The 22,741-nt window shown below is 44.3% G+C and overlaps 1 protein-coding gene across 10 annotated transcripts in view; it reads left to right on the forward strand.

The window, feature by feature from the left end:
* TBC1D19 (TBC1 domain family member 19) overlaps positions 1–21,382 on the forward strand; it is a 152,014-nt gene extending 130,632 nt beyond the window's left edge. For 4 of the 10 annotated variants that reach the window (XR_014812267.1, XR_014812269.1, XM_084971681.1 and 1 more), the window contains one exon: positions 807–2,982. Coding sequence is in view for 5 of the 10 variants with exons in the window: in XM_084971681.1 (XP_084827807.1) it covers positions 807–841 (35 nt within the window). In the remaining 5 variants the exon portion in view is untranslated. Of the gene's footprint in view, positions 1–806; positions 2,983–7,387; positions 7,560–17,083; positions 17,298–18,607 lie in introns of those variants that run through there. The other 6 variants (XR_014812268.1, XM_084971682.1, XM_084971683.1 and 3 more) reach the window with 4 other exon arrangements.
* Positions 21,383–22,741: the final 1,359 nt, after the last annotated feature.

The following is a 22,741-nucleotide window of genomic DNA, read 5'->3' on the forward strand; positions in this document are numbered from 1 at the left end:
GTCTCTGGGACCCGCCTCTGGTCTCCCATGACCAGTCTCAGGAGATGTTGTTTCCTCTCTTCACTTCCCCAAGCCTAATAACATCCCCCCTGGGGGCACTATTTAAATGTAGGCATTTGAGGGTGGAAACAAATGAAGATATTTCCTGGTTCATAAGTGAGTCATTGGCCCAGTGGAACCTCCGCTGGGGGAGGGTAGCTCATTAACCAAGGCTGCAGGGGAGTCTCCAGAAACAGCCCGGGGTGTGGAGACTGGCCATCCAGGGGGCTGGAAGTTTCAGCCTGGCCACTGGACCCTCTGACTGCCTTAAACATCCCATAAAGCAGAGGAGTTCCGGGCACTAAGACCCAGACCTTGAAAAGCCCCAGAGTTAAGGTCCTGCTCTCACCCACCGGTCCTCGGTGTGGTCACTAAGGAGCAGTGTCAACATCAGCTGGGAATTCGTTAGAAATGCACCCTCTCAGGCCCCGTCCCACAGACAAGCTGAGTCCCATTCTCCAGTGACCAGAGCCAGCAATCTGCCTCAACAGCCCTTCCGGTGATTCTGGCACAGGCTCGAGTTTGAGAACCACTGCTCATCATTGCTCAGCTGCTTGAAATCAGGCTAATAGTTCAGATGTCGAGGGGTTGGGCCACAATGTGGGGCTTTCCAATCAGATTGCCAGGTTCTGAATTTCAGCTCTGCACCTTCCTAGTCATGTGACCTTGCAAATCGGACCCCTCAGCTCTAAGATGGGGAAATAATACCTCTTGCCCAGGAGGTCATGAACTTATAATAGTTTTTCTTTCCCACTCCATTCTTTCAGATAGGGAATCACAGAATAAGATCTTCTGTCCTTAGAGTGAAAATCTGCAAGACAGGAAATGGCTACACAGGTAACGTTTATATATATTTTTTTACTTTCTGCACCCACAGTAAATGAAAGTTCCCTGGCCAGGGATCAAATCCAAGCTGCAGCTTTGAACTACGCCACAGCTGTGGCAACACCGGGTCCCTGACTCACTGTGCCACAGCAGAAACTCCCCATTAATACCTTTTTTTTTTTCCTTTTTACAGCCACACCTTTGTCATATGGAGGTTCCCAGGCTAGGGGTCGAATCAGAGCTGTAGCTGCTGGCCTACGCCAGAGCCACAGCAACGCAGGATCCAAGCAGCATCTGCAACCTATACCACAACTCACAGCAATGCCAGATCCTTAACCCACTGAGCAAGGCCAGGGATCAAACCTGCATCCTCATGGAGACTAGTTCATTACCCCTGAGCCACAATGGGAACTCCCCAGTCATTTTTAATTAACATTTAAGAGTTCAGTTTGGCCTTTGAGTGGTGGAGATAGGAAATTTTTTTCAGCATAAATAGATTTCCTCATGCTGACTTTCATCAAAATAGTTTCAAAGATTAGATTAAAACTTTCCTTAAAAGTAAAACAACTTCATGCAATGATGCTTCCTTTTTTTTTCTCTCTCTTTTTAAGAGAGAGAGGAAGAACAGATCATGTGAGGCTTGATTTGGGCTTTTTGTAGATGTAGTTAAGGATTAGGCAAAGTTAACAAAACTAATCAAAATGATTTGAGTATTTTCTTTCTGTTAAGGGACAGCACTTCGGACTCTATATTGCAGGTTACATTGTTCTCTACGTACATATTAAAAAGTGTATCTTTGTAGCAAGAATTTTAGGAAATACAGACAACGATGAAGAGGAAAGAAAACACTCATATCCTATGGCTTAGAGACAGTCATTTAATTGCTGTTCATGTTTCAGTATATTTCTCTGTGGTGTTTCTGCTTACAGGTAATAATTGTAAATGTGTGTACTATAGAAAATGTTTTTCATAGGATTATACTGTATTTTTGTGATCACCATGCAGGGGGGGCGGGGGGGGACTCCCCCCACCCAAAAGTTGGTTCAGATGTCCAAAGTGACGATACCACATATGCACCAGGAGGACAGAAAAAGGTTTATCACTCACATGATGAGGTTTTCTGGGGAAGGCAGGGTGGGCTTCAAAGGAGGTCCCAAAATGGCAAGAGGGCAGGGAAAGGAAACTGGCTTAGGAGGTTCTGGGGAGGAGGGGTGGGGGAGGATCCTGCACAGAGACCAGGGCTTTGCATGGTTTGAACTTCCTGCTGGTGCCAAAGGAGGTTGCACCTGGGCTGGCCGCTCAGCTTGCCCAGCCTCGGGCCAGAAAGGGAGAGGAGCCTTGAAGGCTATCAGCAGACAAACCTCAAAACTGGAATTAGACTCTCTTAGTTGCACAATTTTGCATCTTTGGCCTAAAGTTAGCATTGCATGTTGTGAACAGTGACCCAAAGTTTTATTGCCAAATTAAATTTCTCTTGGTATCTTGTGGCAATGCCAGTTTTTCCTGTCACTGATGGTTTATTCCTATTCCAGAAGGATGTGTAGGTAAAAACAACATTGATTTTTTCTGTTGTTACATAACAAATTTTTTTAATCATAGAAGAATAAAATATAGCATATATCCTGAAAGCAAGGCATTTATAAGTTTTCCCTGAAAATAAATACAGCTTGTTCAGGGAAAGGAACACGAATGGCTTTTGTTTGTGAGTGTATTTGCATTTTTTATGACCGCACGTTATACAGCCTACAGAATGTGAGTCACGTATCTAATCTGCTTTTAAATATTGGTCCTGAAAAACTTCTGATCCTACAGTTGGAGTCCACACCTTGTGACAACAAAAGACAACTCAAGTCAGCTGCAAACAAGAATCCTAACTAACAGTGGGGCTATTTTTTCCATCTGGAATAAAGAATGTTCCAGCATCTTTAGTGACTAAAGTTAATCCTGTCGTCATCTTGTGCATCTAGGTTATAAAAATATATACGCTGCTTTGAAGAAAGACTCTGAGCCACTGCTGTCAAGTGAAGGTCAGATTATGGAAAACTGGCATTGTTACAACAAGAAATGAAGCTGCTTATGTTTCTCTTGGTATTTTTGAATAAAGAAGTTCACTGCATAGGTTCCAACTTGAAGATTTAATTAAGGGCCTGAAGAGTGATTGGTTCTAGATGCTGATCCCGGAAGATGACTTGCCATGCGTTAGAGAAACACCTTCTACTGGAATGTAGGAGGGGAAAAAAAAAATCTGTTTCGAGGTGGAGGGTCTACTGGAAAATATTTTGCATGGACCAGGGAGAGCAGAACAAATTGCAATGTCTTATACCGAGATAAAAGCGCTTTTTTTAAACAAACAAACAAAAGTTATTTGATGGACACATTAGCCATCAAATAGGGAAAAAACCCTATTTTTTCCCTTTAACGCAGGAGAACTTGTCATCCCCAAGAAATCAAGTGGGTATGCTTTTTGAACTAAGGTGTAAAGATTGGCAATACAGAGTCAAAATAATAGCTCCATGGCAGAGATGACAAGAGGCTGGAGGCGGGGTGAATAAATTGAGAAAGAATGCTCTTCACAGTTGATAATTTAGAGACATGGATGTTCCTCATACTTCCTCTAAGAGGTATGGCTCACCAGCCATTGCAGAAATGTTCCTGGGGCACACCTTCTGGTGGCTGCCATCTCCAGGAAGCTTCCCCAAGCTTCTGTACTGGTGACCAGTAACCCCACGAATACATGGGGAGCAGTTAACACAATGTCTGTTGCACAGTTAGCACTGAAAGATGTTATCTATGCCCATAATGATGGTGATGATGACAGCGATGGTGGTGAGGACCACATGGTTATTGCCCTTAAGAAGGTACATATACATATACATATATACAGTGGAATATTACTCTGCCATGAAAAGGAATGATATAATGGCATTTGCACCAACATGGGTGGACTTAGAAATTATCATGCTAAGTGAATTAGTCAGACACAAACATCATATGCTATCATGCTTTAGATCATATGCTTTAGATTCATGTGGAATCTAAAATAAGGATACAATGAATTTCTTTGCAGAACAGAAATTGATTCACAGATTTTGAAAAACTTATAGTCACCAAAGGAGACAGGTTGGGAGGGGGTAGGAGGGATGATCTGAAGGTTTGGGATGGACATGCAAAATTAGGTTGTGATGATAGTTGTACACCTATATATAAATACAATAAAAGTCACTGAATTTTTTAAAAAGGAAGTTCACAGCCTAGTGGAGGACACTTCAGGTAAACAGGTGATCCTGAAACAGTGTGGTGAGAATAATGTGAGTGTGATGAGGGCGAAAAAGAGAACAAGACCGAGACTGGGGATGAGGGTTTGGGTGGGGACACTGTGCGGTAGGAATGTACATGGACAGCTGTCAGTGACTGATTTCTTGTCCATCTGGCTTGTAAACAGGAACAGAGTTGGGTTCAGACAACTGCTGCTTTATCTATTTCCTTTTCCTTGTGCTACGTAGACCAGGAGCTCCAGGAGTTCTTAAAAATACCACTTCCGGGTGATATTTTGTTTGTTTGTTTTATGACTGCACCCAAGGCATATGGAAGTTCCCTGGCCAGGGACTGAATCCAAGCTGCAGCTTCGACCTTTGCCACAGCTGCGGCAGTGCCAGATCCTTAAGCCACTGTGCCGGCCTAGGGATTGAACTGGGGGCCTGAGCCACTGCAGTCAGATTCTTAACCCACTGTACCACACTGGGAACTCACTTTGGACGAAGACTTTTGGGATATGTAGTCCAGTCATCAGAGCTCTCCCTGTAATATAAAGGGACAGCAGTGTGCACCTGTCAAAAGAATACAAAACTAGGGCTCTCTGGGGCTCCAGGAGAGTCTGGCTCAGGACTCTGGCAAGAGACCTGTTGACCTTTCTTGAATGGTCTTCCCTGGCCCTCATCACCTAAAGACTTGGCCTCCTGGGAACACATCTTTTATCTCCAAAAGCTCCCTATAAAAGCAGGGTAAATATTCAATCACTAGCCAGCGGTCAGTAAGGATCCAAAATGCATAAAGTGTGATGTGCTTTATGAGGGGCACCTGATCCTGTCCTGAGTGATTCCAACCTGGTTAGACAGGTAATGTCTACACTAGGAAAGAAGCAGTACCACACTGGGCTACTGTAGGAGGGGTACAGAGACCATGGCAGGACGCTGGAAGTGCAAGAAAGCTGCTCTGCTGCACGCAGGCATTTGGAGAAGGAACACAAGGATGAGTAGACAGTTGAATGGATGGATGGGTGCCCGCACGCACGTACAGATTCTGAACGATAACTCAGTGGTCTGAAAGCCAACTGGGCAAGAGTTACCGGTCTGTCATTTACTGGTGGCATGACCTCAGGAAATTTAATTCACTCCTTCAAACCCAATTTCCTCACCTGATAAAAAAGGCAATAATACTTGCCTTGAAGACAGTTGAGAGTCAGATGTGATGAGGTTTGTAAAGAACCAGGTATATGGTAGGCATTCCATAGAGTGACTCTGCTTATGTGTATTCAGAACGGTGTAGAAGAATTTCCAGGTGGACCTGGACCAAAGGCAGCCCTGAGAAAGGATGAAATTGAGAGGGAGGGAAGGCAGGGAGAGGGCCATCTGTTGGAAGAACAGCGGTGATGAGAACCAGCACCTAGAAAAGCCGGAAGCACATGCAGTGTCGCCAAGGGAGGCTTCCTGGCGTGGTAGTTTCCTGAAGCTGCAAAGGCAAACAGGGGCCTGAGTTTAGAGGACTCAAAATGCTGGCTTCTCCCTGGAGGTCAGCAGGGAATACCCACCATTCAGAGGAAGCAGAAAGGCTCCCTGGCAAGGAGGGGGTGGTGGAAAGAGCCCCCCTCTTCCTTAGCCCGACCTTGACAACATCCGGGCTTCCTTTGAACTTGGAGGCTCTCCCTTTTTACAGTATTTGTAGTTCCTCTTACTTTTACAAGTGGCCCCTGGACTTCCTGTGCCCAGCACAGCTGCAGGACCCGCAGCCAGCCTCTCCTGCATCTCTGGGGGAGCCGCTGCAAGCTGCCCTCTATGGAAAACCCACCCCGGAGGGTGAAGAAGCAAATGATTTTTAAAGATTAGCTCTCACAAAGGGAAAGAAGGGCCCTTAACTGTCCTTTGTCAAATGCATGCTACCTGTGAATCAGAGGAGCTTCTGGTGTGACTCACACTCTCCCAGGGCTCCAAGGGGAAGGCTGCCTGCCAGCAGATCCGGGGCGCGGTGCCAGGCAACCCGAGCCCTGGGCTTGCGAGGCGGACCTCCTGGAGGCTGCCGCTGACGCCCAGGGAGCCTAGGAGCCGCCTGGGAGGCTTCCTTCCATAGGAGGCAGCAGAGTCAAGGGGAGCATCCTGCTTTCAGAAAGCAAGCGCCCTGGAGCTGAAAAGTACCCGGAGTCCACTGATCTTAACGAGCAGTTTAGGGACACCCTTCAGGGAGCCTGTAAGGTCCTGCAGACTTCGGTGGCTCTGTGCATTCTGTGGGAAGAGGACCCCTCGTTTGAGTGAGAGGCTTTGGGTTCTAAGACCCGTACCATCCCCACCCCACCCATGTCTTGATCACAACGGGAGCTCCTCGTTTTGCCCAGAGGGCGTGACTGGGGCCGGTGGCATTTACTCCCCAGGTGGGCAGCTGAAAAGAGAATGGAAGCCAAGTCCCCAGGGCCCTTTCCACAGCCCTGGCCCCCTGAGAGGGCCTGAAATAAGACAAGGCCTGTGATGTTCCGAACAGGGCCCTCTGGATGGACATCACACAGTGACACGCGTGGAGAAGGGTTGCTTTGAAAGTCTCTATGCAGCCGGGCCCCTCTCCTGCTTCTGGTTACCTCCTCCCTCCACAGCCCGCCCACCTGTCACGCTGGCTTCCTCTTAAGAGGACAGTGTGCTCTTGGTGACATTTGCGATGGCAGGATTGCTGAGGCTGACCCCGCGATTATCAAGCACCTGGCGCCGAGGGGGAGGGGAGGAGATCATTGCTGAGTTTCTGGCCCTCTTGGCGGAACATTCAGGGGAAACGGGAATGAGTGTGAACAGAAAAATGGGAGCACTCCCGTGGGCCAGGAGTCTTTTTTTTTTTTTTTTCTTTTTTCTTTTTTTCATGTATTTGAGTGGCCGGTTGTCACTTTGCCCCAGCCTCCGTGGAACATCATCATAGCTGCAGTGATCAAGAGCCTGTACTCTGGGTGCTGACAGGGTGAATTTGAATCCTGGCTCCATCACTTGGTACTGATATAACCCTGGGCAATTTCTTTACCTTCTAGACCTTGGTCTTCCCATGCATAAAATGACATACTAGGGCCCGCCTTTGGCAAAGACAGATACGTGCCCAGTACTCACAGTCAGCCAGACTGTCCTTCCCCGCCCAGCCTTCCTTGCTGGTAGGTCTGCTGTGGGGTTGAATCCTCCAGCAAAGGGAATGTGAGGGGTGCGATGTGCCCTCATTCCAGGCCTGGCCCGTGGAAACTTCCTGGGTGATCCTCCCCATTCTCTCTTATCCCATCTGCTAGCTTAGTGACAGAGCCCCCACATGGAAGGATCCTGGGTCCCTGAGTCACCATGTGGAAGCCTGCCTGCCAAAGACCTGCATGAACAATTACTTGAGGGAAGAACAAACCACTATTGTGTTAAGAAGCTGAGACTCTCTGGTGGGGTTCTACAGCAGTTACCCTCCTAGCCACGGTAAGGTGGTTGTCATAATTAAATGCAGTAACATATGCAAAGTCCGAAATGGCGCCTGGAATACCTGTGCTCCATGCATGATTGCTGTTATGCTGAGAGATGGATGGGTGGATAGATAAGTAGATGTTGAGAGAGAAAAAGAGAGACCGAGAGAATTATCTTTAAGGTTTGCAAAGGTAGATGCCCCAGAGGCTTCTCCCAGTTTTACCGAGATTGGTTTGACACACAGCACTGTATAAGTTTTCGGTATACAGCATAATGATTTGACTTAGCTATATTGCGAAGTGATTACCACGATAAGTTAGCATTCATCCTCTCATATCAATATTAAAAAAAAAGAAAAAAAATTCGATTCCTTTTGAGAAAAGCTTTGAGGATCTACTCTTTTAACAATTTTTGAATATTACTACACAGTGGTTAACGAATCCCACTAGGAACCATGAGGTTGCAAATTCGATCCCTGGCCTTGCTCATTGGGTTAAGAATCCGGCGTTGCTGTGAGCTGCAGTGTGGGTCGCAGACGTGGCTCGGGTCCCACGTTGCTGTGGCTCTGGTGTAGGCCGGCATCTACAGCTCCGATTTGACCCCTAGCCTGGGAACCTCCATATGCCATGGGAAGCTGCCCTAGAAAAGGCAAAAAGACAAAAAAAAAAGTATATATATACACTATACAACAGTGTTAAATATGGCAATCACATTGTTGTACATTAGGACTTATTTATCTCATAACTGGAGGTTTGTATCTTTGACTACCTTCATCTCATCAATTCCCCCTCCTTCTGCTCCCACCCCTGTCTTAATCACAAATCTCATCTTTTTTTCTATGAGTTTAGTTGGTTGTTTGTATGAGTTCATACAGGATTTGTCTTTCTTTATTCCTTAGTTCTCTTAGGCCAAAGTATTATTTCTTAGATTATCTCCAAGATAATATTTTAAAGTATGTTTTTTCTACACAGCTATAGACTTTGCCTTTGGGGACAAAAGATGGCATTGTAGAAAAATACATTGGAGCATTTATTAATACCTTTCTATGTTTCATGAAGAAAAAGAGAAGACTACCACTTTCCTCAAAGAGAGACAGCAGGGAGGATTTTCAGCTAAATATGGTGTCTGTGCAAAAATAATATTTTCACTTTTCCACTGACATAATTATTAAAATCATTTGCTTTTTGAGGAAAGGAAGGAGGAAGGAAGGAATGAAGGAAGGAAGGAAGGTTCCCCAAGTCCTGCTTTATCACCTCTTTCTCTCCTGCTCTAAACCCTGCATGGCTCTTGGCTGCTTCCCACAGAAAACCTCAAATGTTTCTAGAGCAGAGCCTCAGTGGTAGAAGAGAACAAATTCTGTCATCCATTCTTTAATCATTGATTCAATTCATTCTAATAATATTTTTTTAAAAAATTTTATTGGAGTATAGTTGACTTACAATGTTGTATTAGTTTCAGGCGTACAGCAAAGTGAATCAGTTATACATATAAATATATCCATTCTTTTTTCTCATATAGATTATTACAAACTATTGAATAGACTCCTGGTCTATACAGTAGGTTCTTATTAATCACCTATTTTGAACAGTAGCATGTCTATGTTATTCTAACCCTCCCAATTCCTCCCTCCCCTCTAATGAAACCTTTAAGCACCTGCTATGAACCAGGGGATACAACAGTGAAAAAAACAGACACAGGCTCTCTGCCCTGATGGAGCTTACTCTAGAGTGCACAAAGATAGAGAATAAATGAATAAACAAGCTACATCATGGTACATTATATGATGATAAGCACGAGGGAAAAAAATTAATTGGGGATGAGTAATAGCAGATACCAGGTGTGGGTGTAGGAGGATGATATTTTAAATAAGGTGATTAGGGAAGGACTCATTGAAAAGTGATATTTAAGCCAAGAGCTGAGAAGATGAGGGAGCCAGGTATGTGCAGAGCTGAAGGAAAGTGTTTCAGAAGGAAGACATTTGAGCCAAATGCAGGTCTGGAATGTTTGAGGAGCAGCAAGGAATCCAGCAGGACTGGCATGGGATGAGAAAGGAGAAAGCAGACTAGTCAAGTGAAGACTTGAAAACCATCAGTTGGAGTTTGGCTTTTCCCAAGTGAGCTGGGAAGCCATTGAAAGATTCCAAACAGAGGAATAAATGGTGTGGTCTGACTGAGGTATTGACATGATAGCTCTGGTTCCCACGTGAAGAGTAGCCTAAAGTAGGCAAAGCTAGAAGCCAGGAGACCAGTAAGGCGCCTAAGACAGTATGAGCAAGAGATGATGGATGATGGCAGCTTAGACCAGGGTGGTTGTGTACCAGTGGAGCTTCTGCGTATAGTTGGAACATAGAGTCAAGACAATTTTCTGATTGATTAGATGTGGGATATAAAAGAGGAATCAATCATGATTCCACTGTTTGAAACCTAAAAATATCAAAAGTGAAGTTATCACTTAATAAGATGAGAGAAGAGCAGGTTTATTGTGAGAGGCTTAGAAGATTTCTTTTGGGGTGTGTTGGGTATGAGATGCATATGAGACACAAGTGGGGATGTCAGGTATGCAGTTGGAATTCAGGGGAAAGATCCAGGCCTGGAGACAACAATCTGGAGATGGTATTTTAAGCTGTGAGACTGGCCCACACCAGAACACATGAATAGAGCCAGCATCAGAGGGCTGGGACCTGGGCTGCCCCCGCTCCATAAAAAGTGGTCTGGGAAATGAGAAAAACCAACAAAGGAGATGGAAGTGGGGTGGCCACTGGGGGAACCAACTCAAGAGAGTCCTTCCAGGAGGAGAGGCTGGTAAACTACATCCAATTCTGCACTGGTCACATCACCTGAGCACAGGTAATTGACCCCTGGATTTAGCAACACAGAAGCAGCTAGGGCTTTGGCCAGATCGAAGTGGGAGCAACACAGTGATGGGGTGGGTTCAAGAAAGACCAAGATGAGGAGAAGGAGAGGCAGTTACTTTAGACACAGCCCTTTGAATGAGTTTTCCTATTAAGGAAGCCAATTATAGGCGCCAGAGCTGGAGGAGAATATGGGGCCAGGAGAGGGCTTTCCTGAAGACAGGCGATGTCGCATTATAAGTGTATGTCACCAGAAAATAGGGGGCACTTTGACTGAAGCAGCCTGCCATAAGCATAACACGTCTTTGAAGTCATAAAGATTCACATCGATTTTTCCTTTTATTCTGAAGATGTTTTAGTTTACAGGTAATCTAGCCTCCCAAAATCTATGAGAAAAATTGACCCTCCTGCCTCCAAAAAAGCTGTATTTGTCCTATTGCCCTGCAAGAACTCAAAAGAAACACCTGCCCCCTTCAGGTCAGGGCCTGGGTGTTTAGCCTGGCTTTCCGGATCCTTTATACCCTGAACACAGGGTCTTTCCTGACCTCCCTCTCCCTCCACCTAGCACACACCTCTGCTCTGGCCAGCCTGGGCTGTTTCCAGGCTTCCTGCTTTTCCAGGCAAATGGACCCATTAAAGAGGTAGTTCTGTGACCAAAAAATTAGGCAATTCTGCCTTTCTCCCAAGTCAAAATGTTCAAACATGTATAAAATACAAACATTTAACAGACAACCAGAAGAATGGAGAACCAAATACTGTGGAAGTTGCCCGCTGAAAAGGCCTACGGAGTGGGCATTTCAAGGAGGGAGTCAGGAACAGTCAGACTTGTGGGCCCAGAAAGCTCTTAGGTTTGTGTGGGGGGGTGACAGTGCCAGTGGTGACTTGACCCCTCTCTGCCAAAGGACATGCAGAGACCACACAATCTGTGTCTGTCAAGACTCCCCAGTGGTGTGTGTCAGAAGCCCAATTCGAACTCACTAGACAAAAGTAGGAATGTACTTGCTTGTGTAACTAGAAAATATATAAAGGTGAATCAGCTCAGACATGACATGATGTCGTTAAGAATCCATTGCTTTGTCTGTGTTCCTCTTTGCTGAATTCTTTCTCGGACAAGCTCTTGCTGGTAGCAGTAAAGATAGCCATCAGCTGCTCCCGACTCTCTTGCTTCATAGCACCTGAAACTTCAGAAGGGTAGTCTCTCTCTTTCCCAATAGTTCTAGCAAGCCCTGGGAAGAGATTTGATTGGCTCATCTTGGATCATGTGCCCATGCCTGGACCAATCATGTGGCCAGATAGATGCAGTGCTCTGATTAGCTAGGCCTAAATCGTGTGCCTCCAATCTTCCAGCTCAGAGGTGAGATCTCTGTTGACTGAGGAGGAGGGACATGTGGTCCTCCAAGGAAAACTGAGGTTATGTTGCCGGAAAGAAAGGGGATGCATCTTACAGGAGCAAAAAGAAATACCGATGTCCATTCTACACTACTAATCTTGATTTATTTTTGAAAGAAAAAAATCCCTATTTGGTCAAGAATTATTGTCATTTAGCAATTCACATTTTTTCCAGCTTACTTTGTTGATTCTTTGGAACTTGAAGTTATTATTATTATTATTTTTGTCTTTTTTTTTTTTTTGCCATTTTCTTAGGCCACTCCTGCAGCATATGGAGGTTCCTAGGCTAGGGGTCGAATCAGAGCTGTAGCCACCGGCCTACCCAGAGCCACAGCAACGCGGGATCCGAGCCGCGTCTGCAACTTACATCACAGCTCACAGCAACACCAGATCCTTAACCCACTGAGCAAGACCAGGGATCGAACCCGCAACCTCATGGTTCCTAGTCGGATTTGTTAACCACCAAGCCACAATGGGAACTCCTGAAGTTATTTTTTTAAGTAAAACAATAAGGCAAGTGAAACTAGGTAGATGAAATTAATAAAATATTCTTGAAATAGGAATCAACAAAATAATGATGGCATCAATAAATCCCAAACTGAGTCACTTACAAAGACTAATAAACAGGTATTATGAGCTTTATTAAGGATAAAAGAAAGCAAAAAATATATACATTTTTAAATAAAAAAGAAACAAACCGCATAACAGAGAAATTAAAAGTCATAAATGGATATAAATGGAACACATGAGGGAAAAGTATGATTTTTTTAAACAAAATGCAAAATATCAAAATTAATCATAAAAGAACTGGAAAAGTCAAATGTTAATTACCATAGAAGAGATGGAAAAGGTGACTTTAAAGCCACCATTGAAACAGACAATTAGTATGGCATCACAGTCGAGTTTCAACTTTTAAAAATGGATAATTAAATATGACTTAAATAGTTATAAGCCATAGGAAAAGTGTAAAAAGTTCTGTAATTCAGGAGTTCCCATCATGGCACAGCGGAAACAAATGCCACTAGGAACTATGAGGTTACAGGTTCGATTCCCAGCCTTGCTCAGTGGGTTAGGGATCGGGCATTACTGTGAGCTGTGGTGTAGGTCACAGACGTGGCTCGGATCCTGAGTTGCTGTGGCTATGGTATAGGCCAGCAGCAACAGCTCTGGTTAGACCCCTAGCCTGGGAACCTCCATATGCCACAGGTGCGGCCCTCAAAAGATTTTGTAAAAGACAAAAAAAAAAGTTCTGTAATTCAGTATTAAAAGAGAAAACCAACTAATCAATTAAACATAAATGCAAAACTTGAAAACAGATTAGTCAGTAGAATCCAGCAATGAATGAAAAGAATAATTGCTTCATGATTGAGTTTTTATTCCAATAATTCAAGGTTAGTTTGGTATTGGAAAATCTAACAACATTATTCATTACTACACACATTTTCCCAATGATCTATTAATACTTAACAAATGATCTCAAAACCTGTGGCTTAAATAAGTAACAAGATATTCTTACTTGTGATTCTATAGTTTGGCTGGGCTCAGCTGGGTGGTTCTGCTCCACATAGTGTTGCTGAGTCACTCATGTGATTTTTTTTTTTTTTTTGTCTTTTGTCTTTTTTGTTGTTGTTGTTGTCTTTTTTGTTGTTGTTTTGTTGTTGTTGTTGTTGCTATTTCTTGGGCCGCTCCCGCGGCATATGGAGGTTCCCAGGCTAGGGGTTGAATTGGAGCTGTAGCCACCGGCCTACGCCAGAGCCACAGCAACGCGGGATCCGAGCCGCGTCTGCAGCCTACACCACAGCTCACGGCAACGCCGGATCGTTAACCCACTGAGCAAGGGCAGGGACCGAACCCGCAACCTCATGGTTCCTAGTCGGATTCGTTAACCACTGCGCCACGACGGGAACTCCTCATGTGATTTTTGACGGGGAGATCAGCTGGGGCTGGAACATCCAAGATGCCCTATCCTCACTCAGTTGTTTAGCATTCATCAATGTTCAACTCTTTTAGACCTATAAACAATTTCCCATGATTCAGTCTAAAATCAACATAGATGCCAAAGTGCTGAAACGATGTCCATTTAAATCAGGAACTTGAAAGGAAAGCCACAATCATCATGATTATTTAACATTTTCTGGAGATTCTCACAAATGCATCAAGAGAAGAATATGAAATAACTGGTATAAATACTGAGTCTAATCTCTGTTTGCCAATGATGTGGTTCTGTATCTAGAAATCCCAATATAATCTTATAAAATACTACAAGAATCAATGAAGTAACTAATGCATTCCCTCTTCTGGCAAGAAGCTCCTGAAAAACAAAATGGGAAAAAATGTACTCCTGGAAACTTCGCTATGCCACAGATGCGTCCCTAAAAAGAAAAAAAAAAAAAAAAAAATGGGGAAAAATGCTTCATTCACAATAAAATCAAAATTTTCTAGAAATAGGAGTTCCCGTCGTGGCGCAGTGGTTAACGAATCTGACTAGGAACCATGAGATTGCGGGTTCGATCCCTGACCTCGCTCAGTGGGTTAAGGATCTGGCATTGCCATGAGCTGTGGTGTAGGTTGCAGACGTGGCTCAGATCCCGTGTTGCTGTGGCTCTGGCGTAGGCCAGTGGCTACAGCTCCGATTTGACCCCTAGCCTGGGAACCTCCATATGCCGCGAGAGCAGCCCAAGAAATGGTAAAAAGACAAAAAAAATAAAAAATAAAAAATAAATTTTCTAGAAATAAATTTGATGAAAAGGACACTTAATCATAACATCAAAGTATCTAAAAGAAAGTATCTTAATAGAAAAATAGTTCATAGTCTTGATTGAGAAGACAACATGATTTAAAAATCTATTCTCCCAAAACTAAGATATAAATCTTATGCAGTTACAATTGGAATGCCAGCAGTGTTGAAGGTGAGAACTGGATAAAATTGTCTTAAAATTTGTACGGAAGGATAAATGCCTGAGAATAGCTAAGAGGAAATCTTGAGTCGGCAAAAAATTAAATTAAAATTAAGGTAAAATTATACAGTGAAAAAAATGTTCCCATCCTTGTCCCACATCTGCCCAGGTCCGGCTCATATCCTTCCAGAATTTCTTTACATATATATAAATACAGAAGCTGGGTTTTTTCCAAGTTTTTTACATAAAGCATTACATATTACTCATTCTGAATCTTGTTTTTGTTTTTTGCTTACTAAGTCTCCAAGGTATTTGTAGTATAAAACGTGCTTTGTTAGGTCCCTTATTATTTGACTATTTCTCTCCTACTGAAAGTTAAGGTTGTTTCTAATATTTTGTTATTGCAAACAATGTTGCAAATGTGTGTGTGCATGGAGTGTGTGTATGCACACCTTTTATCCCTAATGAAAATATATCTTAGAATAACTTCCCAAAAGTACAATTTCTGGGAATATGCATTTGACGTATTGCCAAATTGCCTTACATGGAGGTTATGCTCTTACCAGAAATGACTAAGAATATTTGCCCACAGCCTCATCTAAGCACAGTGGGCTAGCAAACTTTTGGATTATTGCCAACTTAAGAGGTAAAAAATGGTATCTTGGCATAGTACATTTGTACTTTTTTTTTGTTACTAGCGGTGATATTGAGCATCTTTTAAAATACATTCCTATTTTCTTTGCTTTGCTCATATTTTTACCAGGTGGAAAGATAAATGAATCAATGGAACAAAACAGGGTCCTAAATGGATCTGAATGGATCATATATTTATAGTTTCAGGTAGGACAAAAGTGAGTTTTTACCCACAGAAAAGGCAAATTTATAAACACAAAAAGCAGATCTGTGCTTGCCTAGGCCAAGGGGTAACCAGGCATTAGAAAACTTGCTGGGGTGCTGGAAATGTTCTCAAACTAGATTGTGATGATGGCTGCCCAACTCTATAAACGTACTAAAAATCACTTAATGATGGGGGAATTTTATGGCGGGTAAATTATGCCTAAATAAAGCGGTTTTTAAAAGTGTGTTTTGGCAGTTCCCTGGTGGCACTGCTGTTCCTCAGTTTGCAGCTGTGGCACAGGTTCGATCCCTGGCCCGGGAACTTTTGCATGCTGCCAGCCAAATAAAGTGAATAAAAATGATTTTTGAATCCAGTAGGGAAGGATTAGGTAAAAATAAGGATGCTAGAACAACTGACTATCCAGCCAGAAGTAAATAAAAATGAACCCCTCTTTTACCCCACATGGAAACATAAATTCTATGTGGATTAAAGACCTAAACGTAAAATACTAAATAGGATAAATAATACCGAACATCACATGGAAAATCTAGGGTGGATGAGAGCTTTTTAATCAAGACCGGAAACCCAAAAGCTATAAAGGGACATATATACATATTTGATCAAATGAAAATGAGAAACATTTGGAAAAGACACCATGATCTAAGTCAAAGATAGACACTAAATTGGGGCGCAGGAGTGGACTGGCAACCCAAAGATCAGAGGGTAAATGGCTATACTATATAAAGAACTCTTCCAAAACAAATGAATGAAGCAGGAATAAACACTACAACAGAAAAGCGAAGCACAGATATGAATAGGCAATTCACACAAAAGCCGTTCAGGTGGCTAATGAATATGTAAAAAGAGGCTCAAACTCACACGCAGTCAAAAGACATGAATAAAGTCAAGAGACATCAATTTACATGGATCAGAGGGAAAAATTAGAGACTGACAATCCTTATTGCTAAAGGGGATGTGGGGACATTTGTACATTTCTGGTTGGAAATATGTATTAATACAGTCTTTTTGGAAAGCAATATGGCAACATCTGTTACGATTAAAAATACATATATCTTTGACTCAGAAATCTCACTCCCAGGAATCTATCTCTTAGGAATGAAAGCTTCCAAACCTAAGGACACAGTAACACGGAAGTGGACTGCCTTGTGTACAGTGGTTAAAAAAACAAACAAACAAACAAAAAACTGGAAACAAAGTGAATATCGTCCGTATGGGGATGGTTGAATAAATTATGGTTCTGCTGCCCCATACAATTATACGTGGCCATTAAAAAGAATAAGTCAGAGCTAAACTGGGTGAATTAAGAGGGAGTCCATTAGGTGCTGGAGATTTTTTTCAAAAGAAAGATATAGAAAAAAATGTGAGAATAATAAAACAATGGTAAACAAGTTAAACATGCACTTGTATAGATGTACATGGGTATTTATAGATGATTATACAAACATGGAGAAAAAATAGTGGAAGGATCAGGTCTTAGTGCTGGCTTCTATGACAAAATACCACAGACTGGGTGCCTTAATCATCAGATATTTACTTCTCACAGTTGCAAAAGTTGAAGTCCGAGATCAAGATTTCAAGAGATTCGTTCTCGGTACGTGCCCTCATCTAACCCCAATTACCTCTGAAAGACTCAGCCTCCTCATACCATCTGGAATTAGGACTTCAACATATGGATTCAGAGGGACGTACATATCCGTCTCAGCAGATACATCCTAAGCTGTCTGTACACATCGCCTGGGGTACCAACAATGCGTTGGGTGAGTTACAGTGTAACTACAAATGAAAAGGGGAGTTCCCCTCATGGCTCAGCAGAAACGAATCTGACTAGTATCCAAGGGATACACGTTCCATCCCTGGCCTCACTCAGTGGGTTAAGGATCCGGTGTTGCCGTGAGCTGTGGTGTCGGTCACAGGCTTGGCTTGGATCCTGCGTTGCTGGGCTGTGATGTAGGCCAACAGCTATAGCTCTCATTCAACCCCTAGCCTGGGAAACTCCATATGCTGTGGGTGTGGCCCTAAAAAGACAAGAAAGGAAGAAAGGAAGGAAGGAAGGAAGAGAGAGAGAGAAGGAAGGAAAAAGGAAGAAAATAAATCACAAGATTTATCTGTTAAAATAAAAATTTATCTTATACCAGCAGATTTCAGTTCTCCTGACCGATAGCTATTGCATAGAAGATTTCTCCCTGTTCTCAACATGGAGAAATGCAAGCTCAGAAAGGATTATTTCCTGAGCCAGGGCCCCACAGTCAGGCAATTACTGAACCATAAATACCCACCCGCAGCCTCCTGATTTTCCCATGGCTTGAATCAGAACTATTCCCAGATAAATATAACCAAGTCATTAGCATGAAATCGATGAACGCAAACATATAAATGACAAAGGCTTGGCCTCACAGCCTGGAAGTCTGGAACTGGCCCTGGGACTTAAGAGAGTCAGCTGGTGTCACTTGGCGGGGTGGAGGTGGAGGTGGAGGCCGCCTCTCTGAGTTTCCCAAAGAAACAACAAACAAGGTTGTGGCCCCAAGGCTGTGGCTGGACCCACGTGAATCAGCCCCACAGTCCTGCTCCCAGTTGTCTCCAGCCCATTTGTGGCAAATGGTGCATTTGGAGGGATTAACAGGGAGTAGGAGGGGGTGAGCAGATGCAACAGATTAGAGAGGAAATCTGTTCCTGGGTGGCTCTTGGCAAGCCTGTGGGGTTTCTGGCAGAACAGCAGAGAGAGAGAAGGTTGGGGAAAAAAGGAGATGGAAATGTCTCATTTTTGATTTTGCAGGGCCTTCCGATCAAAACTTTACTGCTTGCATGTCTTTGGTAAACTGCAGCTACACCATAAATGGGGGGGTTGTTGAGTTAGGAAAGGTGGAATTTTCTGGAATGCAATGGATTCAAATGAATTCAGATGGAATTCAAGGGGCAGGCTCAATTTCTTTCAGTAGACTTTTCTCAGAGAGCCCCTTGATCTAACTTCTTAAAAAAAAAGAAGAAAACGCAAATTGCTAGCTGCATTTTTTCTCCGTTATTTAAAAAAAAAGAAAAAAAAAGTACAATTGGTGATCTCTGCCAACAGATCATTGGCATTTACCCTGGCATCTGAAATTCCACCTGGGATGGGACTCCCTCCACAGCCTGGGGGGAGCTGCCGGACCTCAGCTAAGCCAGGACATCGTGCAAGAGCACGGAAGCAACCTTGTTCCACTCAAAGCGGCGCTGGCTCTGATCGGGCCGCGACGACCCGGCACCGACCAGGGCCGGCTTGGCCCGAGCAGCTGCAGGAGAGGTCAGCCCGGCCCGGGGGCCCCCTCTCCCCGCTTCCGTGACCACAGTCATCCACTTCACTTAGCGCCCGCCGTGTGCGATCCATGGAGCTTTTAAATAAACGGGAAGCAGCCGACACAGTCCAGCGGACAAGATTTATTTTTATTTAGGAAGGCTGAAGAGGAAAAATTTTAACCTGATTTAAATATTTAGTCAAAGAGGAGATCGGCGGAGCGCTGAAACATTCTAACCTAGGCTCGGGACGAGAAGCTGAAGATTGCTTTTCTCAAGTCGGCCACAGGCCCAGGCTGCTAGAGAAACCCCCTGGTGGAAGAAAAGGGGGCGTGAAAATTCAGGAGGGTCAGGAAAGCTTACGGTGGGAGGTGACATGGACTCTCCCCCCACAGATGCTTGATGGCCTTGCCGTGAGATTCTGGGCGATTTTCTTACCTGCTCTCAGCCCTGGTGTTGTTGGCTTCTGTTACAGATGGAGGGGGAAGTAGGAATCTCAGAGCGTTCTTACGAGATTGAAAAATCAGGGATGTTGAGTGCTGACACACAGGAAGTGCTTAATAAAAGTGAGCTACTCAACCTACACTAGGCCTGGGAAACTACAGACCCCTAGACTCGGACAGGAAGACTCCGTGGGTCTGAGAAAAGGCCCAGGGAATCTGTATTTTGAACGTGCTCTCGGCAGGTTTCTACTGGGCAAGCAGGTTTGGAAACCTGACCTCACGCAGAAGTGGCCCCAGTGCTTGCAGCGGATGCCCGCGGGACTCTCAACCCAGCGGTCCTCATTTGGGTTCGGTACCTTGGCTTCAAGGACCAGTGGATGCCCCGCAGACCTGCTGAACCGAGTACTTCCGGCCCCGCCCCCACCTCCCGGGGGCAGCCGCATTCACGCAGACCCTCAGGCTCTGTGCTTGCTGTCTCTCTGCCTTCCGAACCCGGCAAGTCCCTTCAGCCTTTCCTCCTGACCTCCCCCTTCCCTGATCGGCCTCCCAGCTTCCCCTCTGGCTCCCCTGTTGAAGCCTGTGTACCGGGCAGAGAGCCCTTTATAAAGATTAGATCAGGCCCCCGGGCCCTGCTCCCTAGAGCCTCCATCCATCTTCACCCCTCCTTGCTCCCTGCTGCCTGCACCAGGCTCCAGCCACAGCCTGCCCCATCGCCCCTGCGCAGGGGAAGCTTGTGCCTGACTCAGGGCCTTGGCACTGGCTCTTCCCTGTGCGGGAACCCCTGTGCTCCCCCCAACTCTCCCTGCCCAGCCTTCTCGCAGGGGCTGCTTTCTCCTCATCCAAGTCTCTGCTCGCAGCCCGTCTCTTCAGAGAGGGACGACCTCGGTGACGTCTGGCAGGCGACTCAGCTTTTCCGGAGCTCAGTTTCCTTATCTGTAAAATGGGGCTAATAATAGTGCCTGCCTCTTAGGGTCCCTATGACATTATAGGAGCTTAAATGTAAAAGTCATTTTTTTCTGTTTTACTAAGATATAATTGACACGTAACAGGGAATTCGTTTAAGGTGTACAACACAATGATTTGATATGATGTATATATTGCAAAAGTTTTACCAGAATAACTTTAATTAATATCATCACCTCAGCTACAGTTCTTTTTTTCTTGTGATAGCTTTTACAATGTACTATCTTAGCAACTTTCAAATCCACAATACAGTATTGTTAACTATATTCCCCAAGCTGTATGTTACCTCTCAAGAACTAATTTATCTTATAACAGGAATTTTGTAATTTTTGGCCACATTCACCTATGTCCTCCACTGGCCCACCTCCCACTACTGGCAACCACCAATCTTGTTCTCTGTATTGAGTCAATATTTGTTTACTTTTATTGCTGTAGAGTTAATTTACAATATTGTGTTAGTTTCAGGTGTACAGCAAACTGATTTGGTTATACGTATGTATGTATATGTCTGCTGTAAAAAATTCTTTTCTAATATAGTTATTACAAGATATTGTATAGAGTTCCCTGTACTATACAGTAAATCCTTGTTTATTTTATATATAGTAGTGAAATCACACGGTGGTTTTTCTTTGACTTATTTCACTAAGCACAATGCCCTCAAATTCCATCCATGTCGGCAAATGATAAAATTTCCTTCTTTTTTAATGGCTCCATAATATAACACATAAAATAATGAAATATTTCATATAAATAAATGTTTCTATATCTTACATTTATTTATTTATTTTTAGGGCTGCATCCGTGGCATATGGGAGTTCCCAGGCTAGGGGGCACATCGGAGCTACAGCTGCCAGCCTCCAGCAACGCCAGATTCAAGCCACATCTTTGATCCACACCACAGCTTGTGGCTACACCAGATCCTTAACCCACTGAGCAGGGGCAGGGATCGAACCCACATCCTCACGGATACTAGTCGGGTTCATTTCCTCTGAGCCACAGCAAGAACTCCTTATGCATATAATTTTATATACATATTTTCTATAAATAAATAATGTTATATATAGCTTACATTTTCTTTATTCACCCATCAATGGAAAATGTACATTGTTTAAAATAATGCCAGGCACTTGGTACGTGCTCAATAAACGTAAGAGGATAGCTCATTTTTATCTCATTGTATGACAGTAATTTACTGATGTGCCTCCTTGTGTGGAGTGTGAGATTATGACGGGGTGGGTCTTACTCATCTTGGCACTCAGGCCATCCGGCAGGGTGTCTGGCATAAAGAAGAAGACATATAATATACTCCAAAATTCACGTTCACACAGCACCTCGGAACATGCCCTTATTTGGAAATGGGGTCTTTGCAGATGCAGTCAGTTAAGGTGAGGTCATGCTGGATGAAAATGGGCCCTAAATCCAATGACTGGCATCCTTATAAGAGGTTGTGTGAGGATACATAGAGACATAGACACAGACCCAGAGGGGAGAAAAGGCATGTAAGAAAGCCATGTGACTTCAAAGGCAGAGATTGGACTGAGGCAACTTGAAGCCAAAGAGCGCCAGAGATTGCTGGCAAATGCCAGAAGCCAGGACGAGGCAGGGAACAATCATCCCGAGCCTCCAGAGAGAGCGTGGCCCTGCTGACACCTGGATTTTGGACATCTATCCTCCAGAACTGGGAGAAATTCCTGTCGTTTGTTTGTTTGTTTGTTTTTCTATTTATATCTGCACCTGCAGCCTATGGAAGTTTCCAGACTAGGGGCCGAATCGGAGCTACAGCTGCCTATGCCACAGCCGCAGCAACACCAGGTCTGAGCCACATCTCTGACCAACACCACAGCTTGGGGCAATGGGACCCTTAATCCACTGAACGAGGCCAGGACTCGAACCTTCATCCTTATGGATACTAGCCGGGTTCTTAACGCACTAAGCCACAACAGGAATTTCACATTTCTGTTGTTTTAAGCCACGCAGTTTGTACTTAGTCATGGCAGCCCTAGGAAATGAATACAACAAGGGGTAACCACAGAGAGAGAGAGAAAGAGAGGGAAGAATTCAAAGACACATGGTTCGGATTCCCCCAACACACTGACTCCTGAGAGAAGGCAAAGGCTTCTCTTCTCCCTTTCCCTGTGACATTACCAGCAAGCTCGTCAGGATACTGGCAGACAGGGTCCCCTTGGGAGATTCAGTTGGGAACCCAGAGTTCTTCCCGCTTTTGACTTAGAGGTGGGGAGAACAGAAACTGCCCTGCTTGAGTCAAGGTCAGCCCTGCATAAACCGAGCTGCCACCTGCCATCAAGGCAATGGCCTCTGTCCAACAAGGGAGGAAGGTCTCCTGCAAAGAAAGTGGTTAAAACCCACCATTGATTCAGTGACCTTAAGCAAGTGCCCTGGGTGCCAGGTACCGAGCCTGTCTCTGGGCTCCCACCACCTCCACTCTGCCCTCTCTTGGGAAACCTCTCACTTCCTCTCTCGAATCTTGGCTATTTATATATTTACTGGGCTGCCTCATTTTCCCAAGG

This window comes from Sus scrofa, chromosome 8, assembly GCF_054392235.1.
Source record: "Sus scrofa isolate SSC_HxYL_T2T_F1_AM1 chromosome 8, Sscrofa_HxYL_maternal_Yorkshire_Landrace_v2.0, whole genome shotgun sequence".
Taxonomy (NCBI): Eukaryota; Metazoa; Chordata; class Mammalia; order Artiodactyla; family Suidae; genus Sus; species Sus scrofa.